The sequence below is a fragment of the Mauremys reevesii genome, linkage group 1 (genome assembly GCF_016161935.1).
Source record: "Mauremys reevesii isolate NIE-2019 linkage group 1, ASM1616193v1, whole genome shotgun sequence".
In the NCBI taxonomy this organism is placed as follows: Eukaryota; Metazoa; Chordata; order Testudines; family Geoemydidae; genus Mauremys; species Mauremys reevesii.
In genome coordinates, this window is record NC_052623.1 from 190,100,249 (window position 1) to 190,121,814 (window position 21,566).

The 21,566-nt window shown below is 44.8% G+C and overlaps 2 protein-coding genes and 1 long non-coding RNA gene across 12 annotated transcripts in view; 1 reads left to right on the plus strand and 2 right to left on the minus strand.

Annotated features, from left to right (window-relative positions):
- Nucleotides 1–1,164, plus strand: part of MAEL (maelstrom spermatogenic transposon silencer) — a 21,503-nt gene extending 20,339 nt beyond the window's left edge. For all 3 annotated transcript variants that reach the window (XM_039508522.1, XM_039508515.1, XM_039508508.1), the window contains exon 12: nucleotides 628–1,164. In XM_039508522.1, the coding sequence (XP_039364456.1) occupies nucleotides 628–737 (110 nt within the window). In that variant the 3' untranslated portion in view covers nucleotides 738–1,164. The remainder of the gene's footprint in view (nucleotides 1–627) is intronic.
- LOC120387596 overlaps nucleotides 1–8,659 on the minus strand; it is a 13,588-nt gene extending 4,929 nt beyond the window's left edge. For both annotated transcript variants that reach the window (XR_005590246.1, XR_005590245.1), the window contains exons 1-4: nucleotides 8,526–8,659; nucleotides 3,488–3,568; nucleotides 1,802–1,989; nucleotides 1,423–1,707 (exon numbers count right to left, since the gene is read on the minus strand). This is a non-coding gene — a long non-coding RNA (uncharacterized LOC120387596). The remainder of the gene's footprint in view (nucleotides 1–1,422; nucleotides 1,708–1,801; nucleotides 1,990–3,487; nucleotides 3,569–8,525) is intronic.
- A 6,620-nt stretch (nucleotides 8,660–15,279) lies between these two features.
- The window catches only part of GPA33 (glycoprotein A33), a 102,943-nt gene continuing 96,656 nt past the window's right edge, over nucleotides 15,280–21,566 (minus strand). For all 7 annotated transcript variants that reach the window (XM_039521094.1, XM_039521090.1, XM_039521091.1 and 4 more), the window contains 3 exons: nucleotides 17,952–18,065; nucleotides 17,260–17,383; nucleotides 15,280–16,499 (listed from right to left, as the gene is read on the minus strand). In XM_039521094.1, coding sequence (XP_039377028.1) covers nucleotides 16,340–16,499; nucleotides 17,260–17,383; nucleotides 17,952–18,065 — 398 coding nt within the window. In that variant the 3' untranslated portion in view covers nucleotides 15,280–16,339. The remainder of the gene's footprint in view (nucleotides 16,500–17,259; nucleotides 17,384–17,951; nucleotides 18,066–21,566) is intronic.

Consider the following 21,566-nt stretch of genomic DNA (forward strand, 5'->3'; position numbering starts at 1 on the left):
AAACTCTAGCAAACATCACTGTCTCAACACTCTGTTCACACTTTTAAGACTGGTTTCCTTTACATCCCTAAGGGCTAGAGAATTAGGTTTTGTGAACCTCATTTGCCCTGTTTCCAGCCAGTGATGTAGCTGCATTGATGCAAACCCCTAGTGTAGATAGGGTAAACTAGGATGTGCTGAGTTGCAATTTACCACTGATTGACACTAGAGTAGACCAATACCCATTAAGGGTTTGAGTAAGGGCAGCCAAAACAGCGTCTAGAATTGGTTCAATCCTTCATGTAGACCAGACTGGGGTGGGGAAGGATTTTAAATGAAAATTTAGATTCTGAAGCACAAGAGGCAAACAGGGAAAAATACCAGTTTTCTGACCTGCCTAATCCAACCCCTGCACTAAGACCACAAACTACAAGTCATGAGCCTTTGCCAGAAGGACGTCATTGATGGACTTGGTACTTTGAGGACAGCATTTCAAAGTCCAAGACTCTGCCTCTTGGTTAGGTCAGTCAAAAGGTGCAGCCCCACTAGTTTTCAGATGGAGCAAGGGGAGATAGGACAGCAGATCTCTTGAGTTATGAATGTTTTAAATGCTGATTGACTTGCAAAATTTACTGGTTAATTTTATAGGTGAACATCCCTCTGGAGTGATGTCGTCATGTAGAACAAGCACGCGAGGAAGAGGAATCACTCGCTTGCTGGAGAGTGTCTCCAGACTTTCCAAGTCCTCCAGCAACTGAAAGCCCACCTGCCCTCCTAACCTTACCAGGAGAACTGCACTTCCTGCTCTTCCTTATCCCCGTTGTAGTCCGGGACTTTACCAGATTGCAGTTGCTTTGTCTGTCCCTGTATGCAAAACCCTAAAATACATTCCCCTTCCCTTGACCCAATGTAATAGTTCCCTTAGAATGATGACAAACCTGTTGAGTGGAGGGGAATTTTCTTTCAATTAGAAGGAAATCCTGGTTTTTATCTATAGAAGTACTTATTTTGAAGGGAACTGGCAACTTCTTGCTCTCTTGACTAAATGCAGTCTTTGGGCTTTTCTTTTGTTAGCTCACAGGAGGAGAAGTGCAAGAAAGAAGCTGGTGGTCAGTAACTGCATGTTAAACATTCTTTTGGTGGTTAATATAGCATTAAACATGTTTGAATGGTTTAGTTCTTTAATTTCCCTATCACCGTGGTGTCTTCCCCACCTCCATCCCTGTTAGATGTTGGAAGACAGTTGTCTCCACATATAGCCATGTAAAATAACACGTGGCTAGGAGGCATTCTAGTGCTGAAAGACTGGGTGGTGGGAGTGTCTCAAAGGGGTACTGCCATAAATTTTTCATGAGTGGAGGGATGGATTAAATAGTTGAGTTGGGGAAGTAAATAGACTGAAGTACTTGTTGGTAGAAAATTTTCCTTTTGTCTTATACTTACTGTGAAAATATGGTAGGAGTCTTGTCCAGCTGTTCATGTTCTGTTGGGCATTGACAATATACTAGGGTGACAGGGGTCTTGGCTTTTCTTTGTAGCTGTGCTGGCGAATACTGGTGTTACAAACTATCATCAGCTCCTCAAATCTTGAGTTTCATAACAATATAGTATAACCTCTCTTTTTCAAAGGAATCCCAAAACCATTAGTCTGTTGTACATGTCTGCAGGCACAATTTCAGACACCTAGCAGGGCTGGAGTGACTGCTGACTATTAGTATTTTGGAGTACCTGTAAGAATGAAAGTAAATATGGAAACTGGGACACTTTATCACATTTTATTAGAGAATTGGATGCCAGACCTCTGGGGAAAGAGATGTCTTACCAGTTTCCTGAAAAGTTGTCTGTCTTCTGTAAATTATTTTTTTATCTTACATTTTGAGACAGTTGCCTGTAGAAATAAACAAAGGCTCTTTTTTCCCCTTTAAGTTCCTCTGAGCTGCTTCACTGAAGTTGCCGTTATATGCTAATTGCACAGCAATTGATGGTGATGTTACAAAATGGATTGTGTCCCTGGTAGGAAGCAAAATGCAGATGAGTTAGCTCATTCCATCGGGCACTTAAGAAATCTTTAATGTGCTTACCCTTATAATTATAAGGAGCTCAGATACCACGGTAATAAGTTAGGGATAAGTGCCTGGATAGGTATTGTTCCATCTGGAAATTAGCTTCAGTTGTACGGCGGCTATCAAGTGAACTGCCTTGTTACCCAGGGCCGGCTTTAAGCCGATTCCCCGGAATTGGGCCCCATGTCGAAGAGGGGCCTGTGCCTAAGGGGGCCCCACTCCGGGGGTCTTCAGCGGCAGGGGGTCCTTCGGTGCCATGGAAAACCTGAAGCAGACCCCCCGCCGCCGAAGTGCTGCCGAAGCCTCGGACCGCTACCGAGTATTCCAGTTGGGCCCCACGGGTCATAAAGCCGGCCCTGCTGATACCTCCTACCTGGCAGACCAGCCTATATGCCCGTGAAGCTTCCTTGGATGATTCCAAAGTCCCATGACTCCTTCCATAGAGGCCACCCATCCACTTGACAAGTCTCCCGGTTTCCAGTATTAGTGATGAACTTTCACCAGGCAGACCACCAGAAAGCCTTTGAAACTGAGCTTTTTGGCAGTGAAATATCTGGAAATATTTGATGTGATCATTGTGAAGAAGAAACAAGACACCAGTCATCTTTGGGTGACACTAAAGGTTTGGTCTCTCTTCAGAAAACTTGAAGTGGTAATTACATCATTGTAGTTACACCGGCCCAGATGGTTTTTTTTAATGAAGACAAACCTTTAGGCTAAGATCATATTTATGAACACCACTACTCCTCCCCTTCTCTCTCAATTCACTCAAAAATTTTGATAATCATTTGGCTATTTTGAGAATTGAAAGTTGTAATAAAAATGTGTTTTGGTTTTGATTATGTTGCTCATGCACAAGACAGTGTATTTATTTAAAAAAAATAGATTTTCTTGGTTCGTAGTGTCTGTTATAGCAAGCCCACAAATTAAAGCAATGAGTAACACTAATGTGCTTATTGGCGTGACTTCTGGATACTGTGACAGCTGAGATGTGGCTGCCCAAAAAAACAAAAATTCAGAGTTAAGATTCTCACCAGTCTGCTTCTCTGCATCTTTGTGTTACAATGGTATGCAAATTATACAATATATATTTATACACCATAGGTAGTGGACTGTAAACTCAAGACAGTGACTGTTCTATTGTGTCCAGCAAAATGAGATGCTACTGTAATACAAATATTAAAATGCATGTCTTAAAGAGTGTTTTACACTTAAGTTGGATATAGTACACTTTGCCTTACTAGTGTACATGTGTTGTGTAAAGGAGGATCCTGTTAATAGATGTCAGAGCATGTAGTGAATGGTCCCATTGCATCTGGCGCTTGAAATTTCAGCTTTTCAAATTTGACTTTTGCATTTATGTGACGGGAGAAGGTAGTTGTGTCAACTAAACCACAATCATTATGCTCTTTATTTAAAAAAACTATGCTGAAGGTCACCATTACCTATAGTCTGCTAATGCACAGATTGTTGTAAGCAGCAGCAGGTCCATGTGAACTTTCAGTCATCTTGCCGTGGAAATTATACTGGGGAAATAAAGAACAAGGCAAGGGGAGTATAACATTTGGGAAAAGTTTGAGTGATAAAACCTGACTTTAAATGTTGTTCTTCACCATGTGTAAAGTACATGCTTAATATTGTGGGGGCGTGTGGATGTTCAGCCTCTCTACAAATTAAACTGTCTTCAAGTGTCTCCCCTCCAAAAGCCACCTTTAATTAACTACTTTAGTCAGACCTGACTCATTGCCCTCCTGCTAATGTGGGTTGTCACTTGGCTCAGTCCAGTGACACTGATGGGGAAAAATCACCCTCTTTTAAGCTAAGGCTGTATCAAAGAATTCACTCTACCAGAATAAGTTGCTTAGTCAAGTATGACATTGCCCTTTGCTTGCCCATACAGCAGTATTGGCCAGAGAAACTACTACTGTCTGAGGGTTATGAAAATGGAGTGAAGACAAGCTGGTGCTTAGTTAAAGAGTATTTATAGTGGTTGATATGATGGGCACTTATATTAGCAATCAAGGCTTCTTTCAAAGGAGAAATAAAAATGGCTGCAGTTTCAAAAGAAAGCATGTTCTTGTGGAAAATGGGAGAAATTGCCCTTGTACAGGGGAAATTGTTAATGCTCTACTCTGGTAACATCTGAATGTTGCTCAGACACATTTTTAACTAGCTTACCAATGTTGTGGGAAAATTACCACGCATTGTGTTTGGATCAGAACAGCCTGAGGCTCCTTTATTACAAGCAATGCAGGGAGAGACAACCAGCCTGGCTGCTCTCCCGAATAAAGAAACACAGAAGCGTATGTAGCTTAAAACCAAAATTAGTCAAGCACACTTTTTCTGTATTGGGGGAAATTATTAATGAAGAACACCCCCTTATTAGGAATACAAAAGCACAAGCTTTTCTGTTGATTAACAGGTTGTTCCTTTGTGGCTAACGGCTTTCCTAACATTTTGCTGTTACAGCTACATTTCTCAGGACTGGCTATTACAGTTGCTTTACTTTATAATTTTCCATACTCCCCTCTTTCGCCCCTACCACATACCCAGCTCACTTGACCAAAGTTTTAGGCCTACTCAAGTTTTCCTTCACACCAGTAAGCTTTGAAAGAAAACACAGTAGAAGTTCCCCTGGGTCACTTCCTTCCTCCCCTCAACGTCAGGCCAGGAGGTCTTTGTACTATGCCATAACATGAGGGGTGTCTCACATACACTTGGTGATATAGCAGGTTTTGATTAGCTGAGTTTGTTGAAATATTTGTAACACTTTACTAAAGGATAATGGGGCACCATAGAACCACCCAGTGAAACAACTGGCAAAACTTTTCCAAAATAGATTCTACAAACTAGTTTTTCAAAATTTATGTGTAAAGATGATAGTCTCTGTACATATCCATCCACTTGTAGGCCACTGGACTTGATGTAGGATATTTTGTATTCAGTCTATAGGGTGCAGCTGTACTACTGATACAGTTCTGATCTGATATGCATAAGTGTAATATCACATTTCTGGAAAAGGTCAGGTACTAAACTTAGTTGTGGAGACCAATGTCCTAGCTACTGCAAATGAAGGAGGCAGTAGTAGTGCAAACTTTCCTTCACAGCCCTTCTAGTATACGTTGATCTATCCTAAAAGGAGCTACCTTTTAGAATTAAAGGAATGTGTCTTCATAGTCTGTCTACTCTCTGGCTTTTTTGAGGAGACTGCTAATAAGGGTGGCAGTTGTGATGTGAACACATGCTCACTAGTAACTGGACTGAGACCAACAACTTGTACATACAGTAAATGCATGAACATCCATCAACTAGTAACACGATTCTTTTTCCTGTATGTTAGTGTAGATCCCACTGTAAGTGCACATGGGCCTCATGTACGTGAGCATCAGAATCTTTTGAACAGCAGGGTCCACTGGGGCTGCCCTATGCCGCCTCATGCTCCCATGCCAGTGCATGAAGGGTGGAACAGCTGTGACCCTCCTTCAGTTCTCTCTTACCACCCATGGCAGCAAGGTAGAATGTAGCAAGTGCCCTCTACTCTCAGCCACTACTCTCCTGAAGGCTTCAAAACCTGTCTCAAAAAATTGTGAACTTTATCTTTTCCACTCCTTTAAATTGGATGTTTCTGGAAAAAAGGTAACATCTGAATGTTGCTCAGACACATTTTTAACTAGCTTACCAATGTTGTGGGAAAATTGCCTTGCCTACTATGTTTAGGCAACCCCTCCCCCCCACACACTCCTCCACACAGTGGGGTAAGGAACTTTGTGCCAGCACCAGACCTCATGGTGGACTCTAAGCTGTCAGGGTTCAAACTCTGACCATCCTGCAATGGGCTCATCTCCCCTATGAAGAGGAATAGTTGATGTCTGTTTTGCTTGGGGGAGAGAGACATCCCAGACAAGTGCTCTGGGTGCCAGACTTTGTCCTCGAGGACTTGCAGGTCTGGGGATGCTCAGATGCCATCTGCTAGAGACATGAGACTTCCCATAAATGTCCTGGACCTCAGAGACATCAGGCTAGCCCATATGGTGTTCCTAAAGTCCTCCAAAATTCCACAGTGCAGATGATGATAGCATATCCATGATGTACAACGAACAACGAATCGTCAGCTCAGCACTCCTGTCTTCGGAAGCCATCAAGCTCTGAACATGGGGCTGCCAACACAGAGTAATCCCAGTGGCTCTTCACCTCCTGGGAGTCAGCAGTGACTTGGCAGTCTTCCTGAACAATCAATGGCCAATCATGGGTGCTCCCTGCTGAGATCCGTCATAGACCCAATGCTCCTTCTATGGAGGATTGCTGTGACAGACCTGTTTGTTTAGTTTTGAACCCAAGATCATTACTAGATGCCTTCCTTCTGCCTCCTCTATGGTAGAACAGACACCTCCTCTGTGGCTTCTTGCTAACTCATCTAGGGTGATATCCAAAGTCAAATGAGACCGAGTCATCCATGATCATTGTCATAGCTTCCTCCTGGCCAAGGCAGTTTTAGACTTGTTACTGATGTCCATTCACCTATTCAGGTCCCACTCTGCTGAAACCTGATTTCAAAGCACTGTGGTCAGATACTTCATCCAAACCCACAGTCTCTACATCCGGCAGCTGGATATTGGCTAATTGAGTACCTCAGACAGGGACTGTTCTTGACATGCCCAGGAGGACCTTGCCCAGAAAGACTTACTTGACAAAATGGAAGAGATTCTTAATATTGATGACCCAACATAGCTTGGATCCTTGGCAGGCTGTGATGCTGAAGATCCTCAATTATTTGCTGCACCGTGGCTTTTCATTCAGCTCCATTAAAGTCCCCTTCACAGTGATCTCAGCTTGCTATCTGCTTGTGCTGTCGTGCTTGGTCTCTCACCCAAAAATATTGAAGTTCCTCAAGGATCTTGATATACTTATCCACCAGTCAGAGAACCTACTCTTGCCTGGGACCTCAACATTGTCCTCTTGACACTCACCCTTCCAGACTCTGTCAGAATGGTCCTTATTTTGTTTTACTCTGAAGATGGTCTTCCAAGTTACTATTGCTTCAGCTAGGACAGTGGATGATCTCCATGCATTTATGGCTGACCTCCTCTGCGCCATATGTCACAGGGACAAAGTGTTACTGAAACCTCTCCCTAAGTTCATCCCCAACGTGATCTCAGAGTTTTTTCTGAATCAGCCAATTTACCTGCTTGTTTTCTTCTCAGAACCCCACTCAACACCAGGAGAGAAGTTATACAAGCTGAATGTTTCCATAATCTTACTGTATTATGTTGACAGAACCAAAGTGTTCAGGCTATCTCCCCATTTGTTTCTCCCCCATTCCAAAGGCCAAGCCCTCTAATCACAAAGGACATTGACGTCGATAATGCCGTGTAGCTCAGAGTGTTACCACTTGGTTGGTGTACTCCTTTTACGTTAAGGCTTAAGTAACATCCTCCCCCTGCTTTAGAAACACGCAAGTTTTTGAAATCTGCCAACATAGAATAATAACCCATTGAATTTTGTCAAACATTATGCAATGGCAGGTGCCAGGTTTAGAAAAGCAGTACTACAATCAAATTATTGCTTAACGAATAAAGCTGAAACACTTTGTTCTTCCCTTCCAGAGGGGATACAGCTGCTGGTTGTATTTGATGGGATCCACACTGGCATATACTTGAAGAAAAAAGAACTGTTACTTTTCCTATAGTAACTATGAGACATCCAGGTGTTTGTAGTCAGTGTGGTTCCCACAACCTGTACTCCATCGCTGCTTTTCCTAGTCTGCTGTCATGGACTTCTGTGAGGGAACTGAGGGAGGGTTGTGGCCACTTTGCCTTTTGTGTCCTCACACAGGAGCACAAGGAAGCATGTGTGTTTGGGTAGCATGGCTGGACATGGCTATTCAAAAGGTTCCAGGCTTGTGCACATGAAAAACCTGTATCCTAAAGCAGAGGATACACACTCACAGCAACCTCTCAAAAAAAACCAAAACAGTTACTGTAGGGTGATATCTTTACTGCCCCCACTTCCAGAATCAAACCAAAAGTGAAAGGCTTCCTCTCCCATGGTGGCTAATCCCCTGCCCTATCCCAAAGTGTGACCTTTCCACAAAAATAAGGAGTTTGGAGTAGTTAGATTACAGTATGTGCATGAAATTGAGCTTTTTAAATTTTTAGTCAAGGTACATAACTGACAGGCATAGAAATGGTTTTGTCAGTAGAATAAAAGTTTTCCATCCTATATGTGCTAGCTGAAGGTGCAGTGTAGTGAGGCTGAGAAGATAAAATAGGAATGAAGATATTATCTAGACTTGGATCCCTGCATAGTATCCTCCACCACTCCCCCAAACCAGTCTGAAGTAGGGTGCTAATTTTTAATAAAGTAGCTTAATATAACTACAAAAAAAAGCAGTGAGTGCTATTATTAGTCTAACCCTGTATTATCTCTGTTCCCTCACTTTTCCTTGATTCTATCTTTGAAACTCTGGCAAGCTGCTGTAATTACCACTTTCAAATGATTCTCCAGCTCCCAACAGAATAGGTGAAAAGTTGGCTGGGAGATTACTTCCGAATTCCCTTATGTGGGGACGTGCCCATGTGGTGTTAGTCCTGATGCACCCTGAATTCGCTTTGGTGGTTTGCTCACCATACTGTGAGCTTCCTCAGATGATAGTGCAGCAATGTCTCTTTCCTAGAACAGATGTCTGAGTAAATAGAAAAGTACTGCTGTAACTATAGCAACCAGCATTGTGAAATAATAATGCTAACCCTTCTGCAGCTGGCCAGTTCTGAAGAGACCACCACCCACCCTGGAGTTGGTCATTCATGGCTCCCTCCATTCCACACACCCCTTCCAAACCAGATCTGGGGTGTTGTGCTGGATTTCAGGGAGGGTCTCCAGCAGCAGGACAGGACTTCTGCCAGGAACAAGTCCTGTTCTTACCACTGGAAAGCCCCTTTTGATTCCTGGCATGTACTCCTAATATGACTCAACTTCCTGTTGATGATCTTCAGTCTGAGTCTTGGGCCTAAGTGGGGAGGGCACATCTGGGGAGAGAAATACAGAGCTGAGTAAGGGAAAGGAGGGACGCTCTAAAGGAGAGGGCTGGACAGGAGAGAGAGGAGGGTTAATATGCCAAAGGGGAGGAGGCTACAGTAAGAGCTGCAGTAGTTGGTGGGAGACAGTGATTTTTCCAGTGGATACAGCAAAGGATGGAGAGTCAGGATTCCTGACTGGACCGTCTTGATGACTGTGCTTCTAAATTGCCTGTGATCTTTGTCAATTCACTAAACCTGTGTCTTGGCTTTGCCATCTGTAAAATGGTTACAATGCTCCCGTTATGAAGCGTTTTCCTTGGGTGAAAGGTCCTTATATGAGGGCAAAGTTATTAAGGGTATGTCTACACTGCAATGAGACACCCGCAGCTGGCCCATGCCAGCTGGCTCGCAGGACTCGGGCTGTGGGGTGGTTTCACTGCAGTGTAGACTTCTGTGCTCGGGCTGGGTGATGTGGGAGAGTCGCAGAGCTCAGGCTCCAGCCTGAGCTGAGATATTTACACTGCAATGAAACAGCCCCGCAGCCTGAGCCCTGGGAGCCTGAGTCAGCTGGCACAGGCCAGCCGCAGGTTTTTAATTGCAGTGTAGACGTACCCTAAGGGAGCTATCCAAAACTTAAACACTGTAGCAGTTAACTTTACCTGTTTACCCAGGTCTGATTGCTAATGTGTGTTTAGCAGATAGCCACGCTGCGGGGCGCAGCCCATGCTCCCTTCACAGGCTAATAAAGAAGTAAGGGTTCTGATGTATTTGCATGAAGCAACAGGGATGGGAAGGGAGAGAGAAGGTCTGTCAAGCTGCACCAGCTTGAATGAGGGACCGTTTTTCATTTTGAATGTCACAGGGAAACATGCAGTAAAATCCCTGTCTTGTCTAAGTCCTTTTAAAAACTGCTTTACTTTTAAGTCCCCATGAGAGTTTCTCTGCCAACCACATCATCGCTCCCAAACAAGTGAGACTGGTGGGCAGGACTGGGGGAGGGAGGCTCAAACTCCTCTAACATGGATATAATTTACTTGGGTGACACAAGAAATAGCCTCACAGCTGAAAGTTGGGGTACTGTTAGGAGAAGCTTGTTAACGTTACGTTATTTTTAGTGTGCTTGCCGAAGGAACGTGCACATAGTAATGAAGCATTGCTGTCTCTGTTCCACTTCTTCCCATTTGAGTAGCAGATTGTAGCAATGCTGCAGATGGGGGAACAGTTTGGCGGGGGCTTGAGTATTTGTCATCTGGCTCTTCCTATACCTTGCACAGAAAAATCGTGTATGTATCTTCCGGTGTGTGTGTGTCATGCATAGCGGAGGGTCCTGAACATGCTGTGCCATATGGGGTGAAAGGGGAGTCTAGACTCTGGCCCATTCATTCATTACCTACCTCATTGAGAGGCTAACCAAGGGAGACAATGGCTATGTCTATGCATGGAGCTAGGAGTGTGATTCCTAGCTCGTATGGACGTACTTCTGCCAACTCTCATTGAGCTAGAGTGCTAAAAAGAGTAGTGTAGCCCCAGTAGCACTGGCAGGGGCAGCAATGGCACCGGCTAGTCATGCTGGACCCTGTTAGTATGTACGTGGGGCAGCTAGCCCATGCTGCCACTCGCGGTTGTTCATGCTACTGCAGATACACTACTGCTTTTAGCACTAGCTTGATGAGAGCTAGCGAGAGTATGTCTGGGCAAACTTGGAATAACATTTCTAGCTTCAAGTGTGGGTGTAGCCAATGAGTACTAAGTAAGATAGTGAGTTTACAGATGTGGATATACCACCATTAAGAAGTGAACCGTGTCTTTTTCTCCTCCCCCTCCCAAAATACTATTACTTTTTTTAAAACAATGTGCTTATGCTGTATGTTGGGAGCATAGTGCGGTTCCCAGGGCTCTGTGTATCATAGCCAAAAAGCCCCCATGAGTATGAGTAGTTAGGAGCCTAACTTATGTCAAGAGTAGGATGGTTAGTCACAGACCAGCTGGGGAGGAAGCTACAGATTTGAATTGAAGGTATTTCTGGCTGGTTGAGCTTTGGCTTGCTTGAAACAAATCAGTTGAGAAAATAAATACCGCCTCTCTCTAAAAACAAGTATGTAATTCCAAAATCCTAGTTCTATAAATAAACTTATTGTGAGGAATAATAAACCTAGATTATCTGAACCTGCAGTGTGCTATCACTTGGTTTATTTCCTAGTGTAAAACAGAGATGATAATATCACTGAATGTAAACAGACACAGTCCTAGCTTTAGTCATGTTACAGTTGCTCACGATTCAGGCTATGATTTTGGCACCAGTATTGTATTTTTATTAAAAGTCATGGACAGGCTGTGGGCAATAACCAATAAATCATGGAAACCCAGAGTCCTGTCACCCGGGACTGCAGCCTGAAGCCCGGCTGCCCAGGGCTAGAGCTGACGTGCTGCACAGTCCCTGACCAAGATCAAGTTGCGGAGGTCTAATAAAATCATGGAATCTGTGACCTCCATGACTGACTCGTAACCTTATCCATGATTCATTTTTTGCTTAGTCATCTGGTAACTATATGGAACTTATTTTCAGCCTCTTGAACAAGTATTGCTGTTTCTGTGAAATCTTACTTAAAAATATGATCTCAGAACTGTGACCTTAGTTTCTTGTGTGTCTGGTTTCTGCTCACTTCAGGCAAAGCATTGTTAGTGCGGAGCAGAAGCTAAGAGCAAGAACATGGGAGAAGAAATACAGTAAAGTTAAACTGTTTTAAAGGCCAAAACTACATCATGTGTCCAAGCAGCCACAAATATACTGCAGGCAACTGCCTTGCTCTTCCATTGATTTCTCCAGTTCAGAACCTGCATGAGTGAGTCCACCAAAGGGCCCTCTTCAGCCCAGGGAGAGCAATGGACTTATGTGATAGGTTGGCTGGTCTTTAAAGGGAGTCAGGCTCAGCCTTGCTTGTGATAATCAGCCACCCTACCAGCTGATCCTCCTCAGCTGAGGATCAGATGAACTTTCATAATCATTGGCCCCAAATGAGAGAGCACGGGGGTTTGCACGAACAGCTGAGAGAGCGCTCAGTTGGTGAAAAGAGTTTTGGGAGGCAGGGGCGGCTCTAGCTTTTTTGCTGCCCCAAGCATGGCAGGCAGGCTGTCTTCAGCGGCTTGCCTGCGGGAGGTTCCCAGTCCCGCAGATTTGGCGGCTTGCCTGCGGCAGGTCCGCCAGTCCTGTGGCTTCGGCGTACCCGACACCAAACTGCCGCTGAATCCGCGGGACCGGCAGACCTCCCGCAGGCAAGCCACCGAAGGCTGCCTGACTGCCGCCCTCGCAGGGACTGGCAGGGCACCCCCCACGGCTTGCCGCCCCAGGCAGGTGCTTGGAGCCACCGCTGTTGGGAGGGAGTTTACACCCTGGGATGGTCCCTAATGATAGAGGGCAGCAAGGCTGAAGGAGACTCCTAAAAGTGGGACTAAGACAGGGCCAACCCCCAGGCAGATAGCTTTGGAGTTGAAGATCCAGACTAAGGGTAAGATTCCAGGGAGCCCGGGGAGGCTGTCAGGGAACAGGGGATGGGGGGGTTGGATGGGGCAGGAGTCCCGGGGAGCCGTCAGGGGTGAGAAGCAAGGGGGGTCGGATACGGGGCGAGGGCTGAGACACACCTGCCTGTTTGGGGAGGCACAGCCTCCGCTAACCGGCCCTCCATACAATTTCTGAAACCCAATGCAATCCTTGGGCCAAAAAGTTTGCCCGCCCCGGGTCTCCACAGCCAGTAGACACCTGCAGCTGGCCCGTGCCAGCTGACTAGGGTTCGTGGGGCTCAGGCTCTGGAGCTGTTTCATTGCTGTGTAGACTTCCGGGCTTGGGCTGGCACTTGCGCTCCAGGACCAGGGCTGGCTCCAGCTTTTTTGCCGCCCGAAGCAGCGAAATGGGGAGAAGAAAAAAAAAAAGCCGATCGGTGGCCCTTCGGCCGCAGCTCAATTGTGCCACTTCATTCTTCTGCAGCAATTCAGCAGCAGGTCCTTCACTCCCTCTCTTTCTCTTCAGCGGCACTTTGGCAGCATCTCAAAGAGGAGGAGAGGGACTGAGGGACCTGCCGCTGAATTGCTGCTGAAGACCTGGATGTGCCGCACCCCTTTCCATTGGCCGCCCCAAGCAGCTGCTTGGTTTGCTGGTGCCTGGAGCCAGCCCTGTCCAGGACCCTGTGGAGTGGGAGAGTCCCGGAGCCTGGGCTCCAGCCTGAGCCTGGAACTCTACACAGCAATGAAACAGCCCCACAGCCTGAGCCCAACTTGGCTGGCACAGGCCAGCTGTGGGTTTTGCTTTGCTGTGTAGACATACCCTAAGAGACTTGAGGGAGAAGCTGTAGGGCCACTGCTCTGACAGGAGAGTGGAGTGGAAGAGGATCCCTGAAGGGGCAGAAGACATCATATGGCTGTCTAGTGTCACCTGGGACACTGTCCTATTGGACATTGATACCCTGGAAGGTGGGGGAAATGTAAGTGACTTTGCTAGAGGGCCAAATTACAAGAAGAAGTGGACCACCAATAGGCATAAACGGCTGTTGGCAGGGGTCACTCAACAAGGAGAGCCCGTGATGCCATGCCCAGCCATGAAGGGGTGCACCAATGGTGAGTGCACTTTCCTACAATCTGTCTGAGGGAAAATGGAATGGTGATGTAGGTCTGTAGCAGCAATGAGATAGATGCTTTTCTTCTACAGGAGGCAATGCCAAAGTGCACAGGTAGCTTGTTATATAATTTGCAGCATTCATTCTTGTTGAAAAGGCAGTTGTTGCCCATGAACAGAAACAACATTACAATGGCAAATTCACTTAAAAGTAAACTGCAGTTTAATATAACAATTCAAACCACTACAGCCTGTCCGTCAGGCTCACAGCATTGCCTTCGACTCCTCTTTTTCTCCCCTTGTGCCTTGCTTCATCCAGACTCACTAGATCCTGTTGCTACTCCCCTGCTCCCAATATCCCTCAAATCTGGCCTTCATATTCTGCCCTCTACTGCTAAATCATTGCTAGCAGGATTGGTCATTGTTTGACTACTGTAACTATGCAAAACGCTACTACTGTAGTTTTCCTTCTTTAGTTCCTTCATTGGCTTCCTGTCTCACTGCATCAAATTCAGATACTTTCCCTTCACCTTGTAGGTTCTTTGTAACTCTGCCTCACCTACAGTTCTGCTCCTCTTTCTTCTTAAGCCCCCTCCTCTTTCTACATGCCTCTGTATCCTAAAACACCTTTGTCATCTCTTCTCAGCTTCATGCCTTTTTATGCACTTTGTGCTTGGAATGGTTTCCCAGTTCCTGTGTGCAACACCCTCTCTACAATTATCTCCTTTAAACCCCACTTTTAAATGAAGCCTTCCTATGTTATGCCCATGTCTGATGTCTCTGGCTGACATGCATCTGAACTGTACATTTCTGAGTTAGACTTTTACTTCTTCAGTGCAAGGAGATGGTTTTGAAAACAGCAGTGGTAGATACACTTATGATCTAATAATTGCAAAGAGTAAATTGTAAATTTCTACTGAGTATCAGATATAAAATAAATGCCAAAAGAAAGGTGCTATTTTGGTAGTCTGATTACATAATTTAGAACCCAGGAAATGCTATACAATATTCAAATGTTAGAAAAAATTGGGAGACTTTCAGTGTTGTTCTGATGTACCTTCTTTTATTTTTTAGATTTTTGTTGTTGTTTTAACAGTGGCTAAGTTTCCCTGCGCAGCTGTTGTGAGTTCTGTAAAGTCACTGAAGGCAGAGGAACAATATAATATTAAAGGGATAACATTGAATCAATAAAAAACATTTATTATCAGATTTTTTTAAAAACAGAATTTAACTAGCTCAATACAAAATATTGTAAAAGCCTCTTGGAAAATATGAGACTGTCCCTTCTGTCATAAGTAGGAGATAGGAGACTGGTGATGGGGAAATGAAGAGCTATCTTTTTGGTACTTGCAAATACCAGTTTGAGGGTAGTCCCTAAACTGCTGGTGGGAGAGGGAATGTGTGACAGTTTTGAATGTAGTGTGGCACATGGATACTCTATGCTGAGTGCATTGATCTGTACTTTACTTCCTTCCGGCAGCACTAGAAGAAAAATTAGGATATTTTTCTTCTGGCCTTCTCTGTGAAAAGATCCAACTGCCATGAAGAAGTGGGCTTTTTACCCACGAAAGCTTATGCCCAAATAAATCTGTTAGTCTTCAAGGTGCCACCGGACTCCTCGTTGTTTTTGTGGATACAGAGTAACACGGCTACCCCTCTGATACTAACTGCCATGTTTTCTCCCTTTTCCTGACCACTACATGTGTGAAGGGCAGATGGTCCACTGTCTGCCCCTTCTGTTTCTGGGGTGAGGGAGTAAACAGAGGATAGAGGACTCTGGGATGGGACATGAAAATGCACATTTAGAATCCCTTTGGGAGGGAACAGGTCTGTTCTGTGCAGAGGCAAATGGAGTGAGGTGGCGAAGGATTGGCTGTTAGACCTCCCAGCTGCCAATTATGGATTAGAGTCCAGCTGCTGCAGACAATGCCTATATAGTACAAAAAAGCTTTACAAGTACAAAAAGTAAGATCAAATGGTCAGTTCTGCTGTTTTTCGACATCCCATTAGTACCAATGCAATAGCTGTTCCCAGCGGAGTCTCCTGGCAATCAGCTACAATCGTCTTCTATATTTTTGTTCTATATTTTTTATTATATACAAAAGCCCCATTTAGTGAACGCTTAAGAAGAAACCTGACATTTTCTAAACTTGCTTGCTTCTCAAAATCAAATTAAAATTGAAACGATCTGATACTGCGTAATGCCACTGTGCTTGTGCCTGGTGGGCTTATACAGTGCATGCTATTGGTTGAAACCTGTGCCATTTACCAAAGTACCCAAGTTAACTAGTCTGCCGTTTCCCACTGACCCCCAATTAATGAATCTGAAATTATCCATGGATCTAATGATACAGAGTAATTTGCATTGAGGGATTTACCCCTTGCTCCCCAAATAAACCTGACACGGCCTCTTCTGCAGAAAGGTGGGTTACTGTGGGTGAAGCAGGGTTTCTAGTGCTGAAAAACAAGTTTTGGTTCCACACTGTGTCTTATTTACTTATTTATTTATAGTGGTGCCTACTGTGCTTTAGGCACCTCCCAGGAGGATTTAAAGAAATGGACCCCAGTCGCTGGAAGCTTGCAGTCTATGCCACTGCTGAGATCAGGCCAGTCGTGAGTAAACAGTATTACTTAAATCAGTCCCCTCTTCCTTGCCTTTTCTACTCTGGTGGTGACTATGCCTCAGCGTTTGAAATCTCTAGCCGTGGTTTGTTGGTGGGTGGCATCTGTGGTCTTCCTCTCGTCCGATATTCCTCCTCCTCATCCTCATCCTCTATCTCTTCTTCAGCTGGTCCCCGAATCCTGACGGACTCCTTCCCACCATCTCCTTTCTCACTAAAACATTATCCAGGGATAGAGAGAGATGTTAGCTGGTTTTAATTTACTTTCATTCTGAATATTTTTTACCACTTTCCTTTGCATATCCCACCTACTCGACAGGCCACCTGGGACTGTTCTCTGGACTTTAGTTTGAGAACCACTGGCCCACACTGCTTGTTGGGGCTGGAGTAGCTGTGAACTGCCTTCTCCCATTTCCTACAGCACTTGTGTGGAAAGGCAAAGACTGGAGTATCTGTGAGCTCTCCACAGCACTCCCTACAGGGGCAGTGACCCTTTCCTCATTTTTGGATTGAGGAGTATGAGCGGCTAGGGTGACTCAGACCCCCAAGAACAGAAATTGCAGAGGCTGGGGAGAAATGGGGTAACCGATCTGAACTTCAGATACCCATGGGAGGTTCCTGACTGGTTCCTTGGTCTTGTTAGCTCAGTTCTGCACCCTGTATGGTGCTTAAGGGACATCATGCACCAACGATCACAAAGGGGCCCATAAGAGCAGAACTAGTATGGTAAAGGAGAACTGGGAAGCAAACTGCAGTGGCAAAGATGGGACTGCACAACGCCTTCTCCTCTCTTGGTTTAAGTCATTCACTTTGCAACAGATTAAAACCTAGGCATCAACAGCTAATTTTCCACATCATTGTCCCTCTCCGCCAGCCGTCATGCATCCATGCTGCAGAGAGAAGATGGGAGCGCATTCTACCTCTCACAAAGTCCCTCACATATCCCACCCACTCTTCTGGGGAAAGGCACTCACGTCATCTCGTAGTCGTTGTCCTTGCTGCCCCGGCAGCAGCAGCAGTAGGCCAAAATCCCGATGACAATGATTGCCGCAACTACGCCACCAATGACTCCAGCATAGAGGGCAATGTTCATGGATGCTATGGAGGGAAAGACCAAACACAGTCACAGCAGGGTTGACAAAAGAAACCTGCATGCATTGAGAATGACTTCAAATCAGGTCAGATTCACACCCATCAGAGACCAAACCCCACCACCCTTCTGGGGGTGCCAGACACGTAAAGATGGATCTGGACATCCATTTAGTTATAGCAACTGTTCTTGACTCTGCACCGAACCAATGGGTAGCAGGGACAGGTCCACAGGAGTGATTGATTCAACAGAGATGGAGACAGACCCATGGGATCTGAAGACCCGCCCCCCATACTCTGATCAAGTTAAGATCTTAACTTTGTGGCTCAGGCCTCTGTCTAATTAGATACAGCCTTAGTATTATTCACTATTACAGACAGGTCTAAATGTGAGCACTTCAAGCAAGGCAAAGGAATTCGTTTTGGAGATCTGAAACAGGGCTGTTCTTGGAGGGGTGTGGGTATGCTCATCTGCACTCCAGTAGCTCTCCCATTCAGTCCCTTGCCTATATTTAGTCTGTGAACACATTTCCCCGCTCTATTGCCCCACCCACCCAAGCAGCCAGTAGCATCTTACGAGGTAGAATGGAGACTGTCATGTTGCAGAACTCCTGTCCAACGCTGTTGGTGGCAGTGCAAATGTAAAAGCCGGAGGTGTCTGCAGAGACATTCTTCAGAGTTATCTGTTGTCCTGGTGCAAAATACAAACCCAAAATATAAAAGAATTGTCGAGGATAAGGTCAAGGAAGGGACTGGGGAAAGGAGCCCTTCACATCTAAATCCATCCCAAGTTGGGAATGACCAAAAAGTGTTACAGTTTTTGGCTGGTTTTGTGACTTGTGTGAGATTAGTTTGGCCTCTATCTGGTTCTTAGTGGGAGACATAAGGAAGGCTAAATAGAAATATGCCTTTGGCTACTGGCAATATATTTAATTTTCAGCTGGTTTCAGTGCTGCCATTGTGGGTGGGGCTGTGGGTAAGTGAATGTTCAGCAAAGGTTTGTCTTGCTCTTTTATACGTGGCCGGCAGCCTCGTATGTTTTGTCACAAGAGATATCACTGTCAGGAGGAGTATGGCAGCTGAGAGCAGCTGGCTCAGAGAAATGGCCACTTGAAGAGCTAACACACTAGTCTTGTAACAGTTTTTCAACCCACCAGCTTTCAGGATGTCACAATGCCATAATTATTTGCCAGTAAAGGAAGCTAGTGGGAAGCTATGGTCTGGTAGCATAAGGCAAAGGCAGATCAGGCTGTATAAACAATCCATGGGGAGAAATCATGTATTTGGCAGGGAGTGCTATGAAGCTGCACATTCCCTACCCTGAGCTACTGGAGCTCAGTACTATAAATTAGAGCTTATCATTTCCTCTGTATAAACGTAGTTTTGTTCAGGTTGTTTCCATTTTCACCCCTAAATGGCAATTCCGTTTTTTTTCTCTGATGGCCCCTGTCAACCATCTGTTGGAAAAGGGCCAGCTCCCTGTTTTTAAAGTGGGCTTGGTAACTATATTTAAGCACATCATCTGGCACCACAGCTCTCTCACATACATGTTCTTTTCACAGAGCCATTGATTCTAGGGCCAAAAGGCACCATTTACTCTGACCTCGTACGTAACAGGCCAGAGAACTTCCCCAACATAATTCCTAGAGCAGATCTTACAGAAAAACATCCAGTTTTAATTTAAAAATGGTCAGTGATGAAGAATCCACTATGACCCTTGGTAAATTATTCCAATGGTTAATTATTCTAAGCATTAAGTTCAGACTGGAAATAAGATATATTTTTGTCTAGCTTCAACTTCCAGCCATTGGATCATGTTACACCTTTCTCTGCAAGATTGAAGAGACCATCATTAAATATTTTTCCCCATGTAGGTACTTACAGACTCTAATCAAGTCACCCCTTAACCTTCCCTTTGTTAAGCTAAATAGACTTAAACCGCTCAATCACTATAAGGAATGCTTTCTAATTCTTTAATCATTCTCGTGGTTCTTCTCTGAACCCTCTCCAACTTATCAACATCCTTCTTGAACTGTGTGCACCAGAACTGGACACAGTATTCCAGCAGCAGTTGCACCAATGGGAAATAGAGGCAAAATAACCTCTCCACTCCTACTTGAGATTTGCTGTTCATGCATTCAAGGATCGCAGTAGCCCTTTTGGCCCTAGCAGCATACTGGGAGCTCATGTTTAGCTGATTATCCACCACGAACGTTTGAGTCCCTGCTTCCCAGGATAGAGTCCCTCATCCTGAAAGTATGGCTTTCATTCTTTGTTCCTAAATGTATACTTTTACAGTTAGCCATATTAAAATTCATACTGTTTGCTTACACCCAGTTTACCGAGCGATCCAGATCACTCTGAATTAGCAGCCTGTCCTCTTCATTATTTACCTATCCTGTCCAACTTTTGTGTCATCTGCAATTTTTGTCAGTGATGACTTTGTTCTCTCCCAGACCTTTTTCTCAGTGTCCCTGTCTAGGCTGTCATTTTTTTGGCATCACAATGTTTACAGCTTTCAACACTATAGTGCAGTTCTGGGTTGTAACCCCCAAAATGAACAGAGTAGAGAATAAATGTCCTATGAGTAAGGCCCTTCATTTCGAGTTTTTATCAATTTTTTTTAACCGAAAAATTTGTGGGTTTTACAAAAGCCATTATTTGGTTTTTACCCATTTTTTTTCACCCAATTTTGGAAGTGCCAGAAATCCCTGGACTCAGCTTTCTGCTCTAAAAGGTGAGATCACGGCTTGGTTACCTGTCATTTCTCCTTCCAGAGAAGAACCATGACCCAAGCGCTGGTGTCAGAGCAGATAAAAATCTGTTTTTTTAACTTTTTAAAAAATTTCTTTTTTATTTAAATTGGATTTTGTTTTTGTTTTAAAAGTTTTTTTAAAATAAACCTGTTTAAAAAGAAATCTGAATTTAATACAAAGCATGTTAGGCCCTAAACTTATCATACTCTCTTAAAACATTTAAATAAAAAATAAATATACTGAATATATGAGCCTCTATCTAAAATTTTGAGTTAAAGGCTACTTTTCTATTTAAAGAAAGAATTGTAGGAAAACATCTTAGCTTTTGAGGTCAAGCTTTATAAATATGGCACAGTAGATCATGCACTTTATTAAGGACTTGTCTTGTTTAATAAAAATATATTTTATATGCAGTTGTGCACAGGGCCGCCCAGAGGATTCCGAGGGCCCGGGGTCTTCAGCGGCGGGGGGCCCCTTCCGTTCCGGGACCCGCCGCCGAAGTGCCCCGAAGACCGCGCGGGGCCCCGCCGAAATTACCACCGGCGGGACCCGCGCCGGCGCAGCCCAGTCTTTGGCGGTAATTCGGTGGAGGGTGCCCCGCCGCTGGTCTGGGGCACTTCGCGGCGGGTCCCGAACGGAAGGGCCTCGCCGCTGAATTACCGCCAAGACCGAGCTGAACTTCGCGGCGGGTCCCGCCTCTCGGCGGTATTGCCAGCGGGGTCCTTCCGGGGCGGAAGGACCCCCCGCCGGCGAAGACCGGGAGCGAAGAAGCTCCTGCGCCCGGCCCCGCAAGAGTTTTCCGGGCCCCCCGGAGCGAGTGAGGGAGCCCGCTCCAGGGGCCCTGAAAAACTCTTGTGGGGGCCCCTGTGGGGCTCGGGGCCTGGGGCAAATTGCCCCTCTTGCCCCCCCTCTCTGGGCGGCCCTGGTTGTGCATTTAAATAAATTCCAGTTACTATCCTAATGCAGCTTGACACAAATCATGAACAAAAAGTTAATTATCTAATAAATTACAGTAGAATATATCATTCACCATTTTCTAACATACTAAAATGTACAATTAATAAGAATCTAACATATTAAACTATATATTTGCTTAAGTAAATGTATAATAGTTATAGTGTTATACCCTCCAAAGTAGCAAAAAAAATCTACCTAATCCTGTGTAATGGCTCAACATGATTTAATGGTTAGATCAGCCAATGAGAATGCACCTTTCTTTGGACCATAACTGAAGTACAAATGGAAAAGATGAATACAATAAATTATTTAAATTGAGGCTTTCCAGGTGGTGACTTAAATCATGATTTAAATTGCTTTGATTTTAAATCAGTCCAACCTGGCTGGTCTGCATATTGTTGTCAATCCCATGCCCAGCACATACACCTCACCAACTTTACAGATAACACAAATAGTTATCAGCATTCAAAGCAAATAAG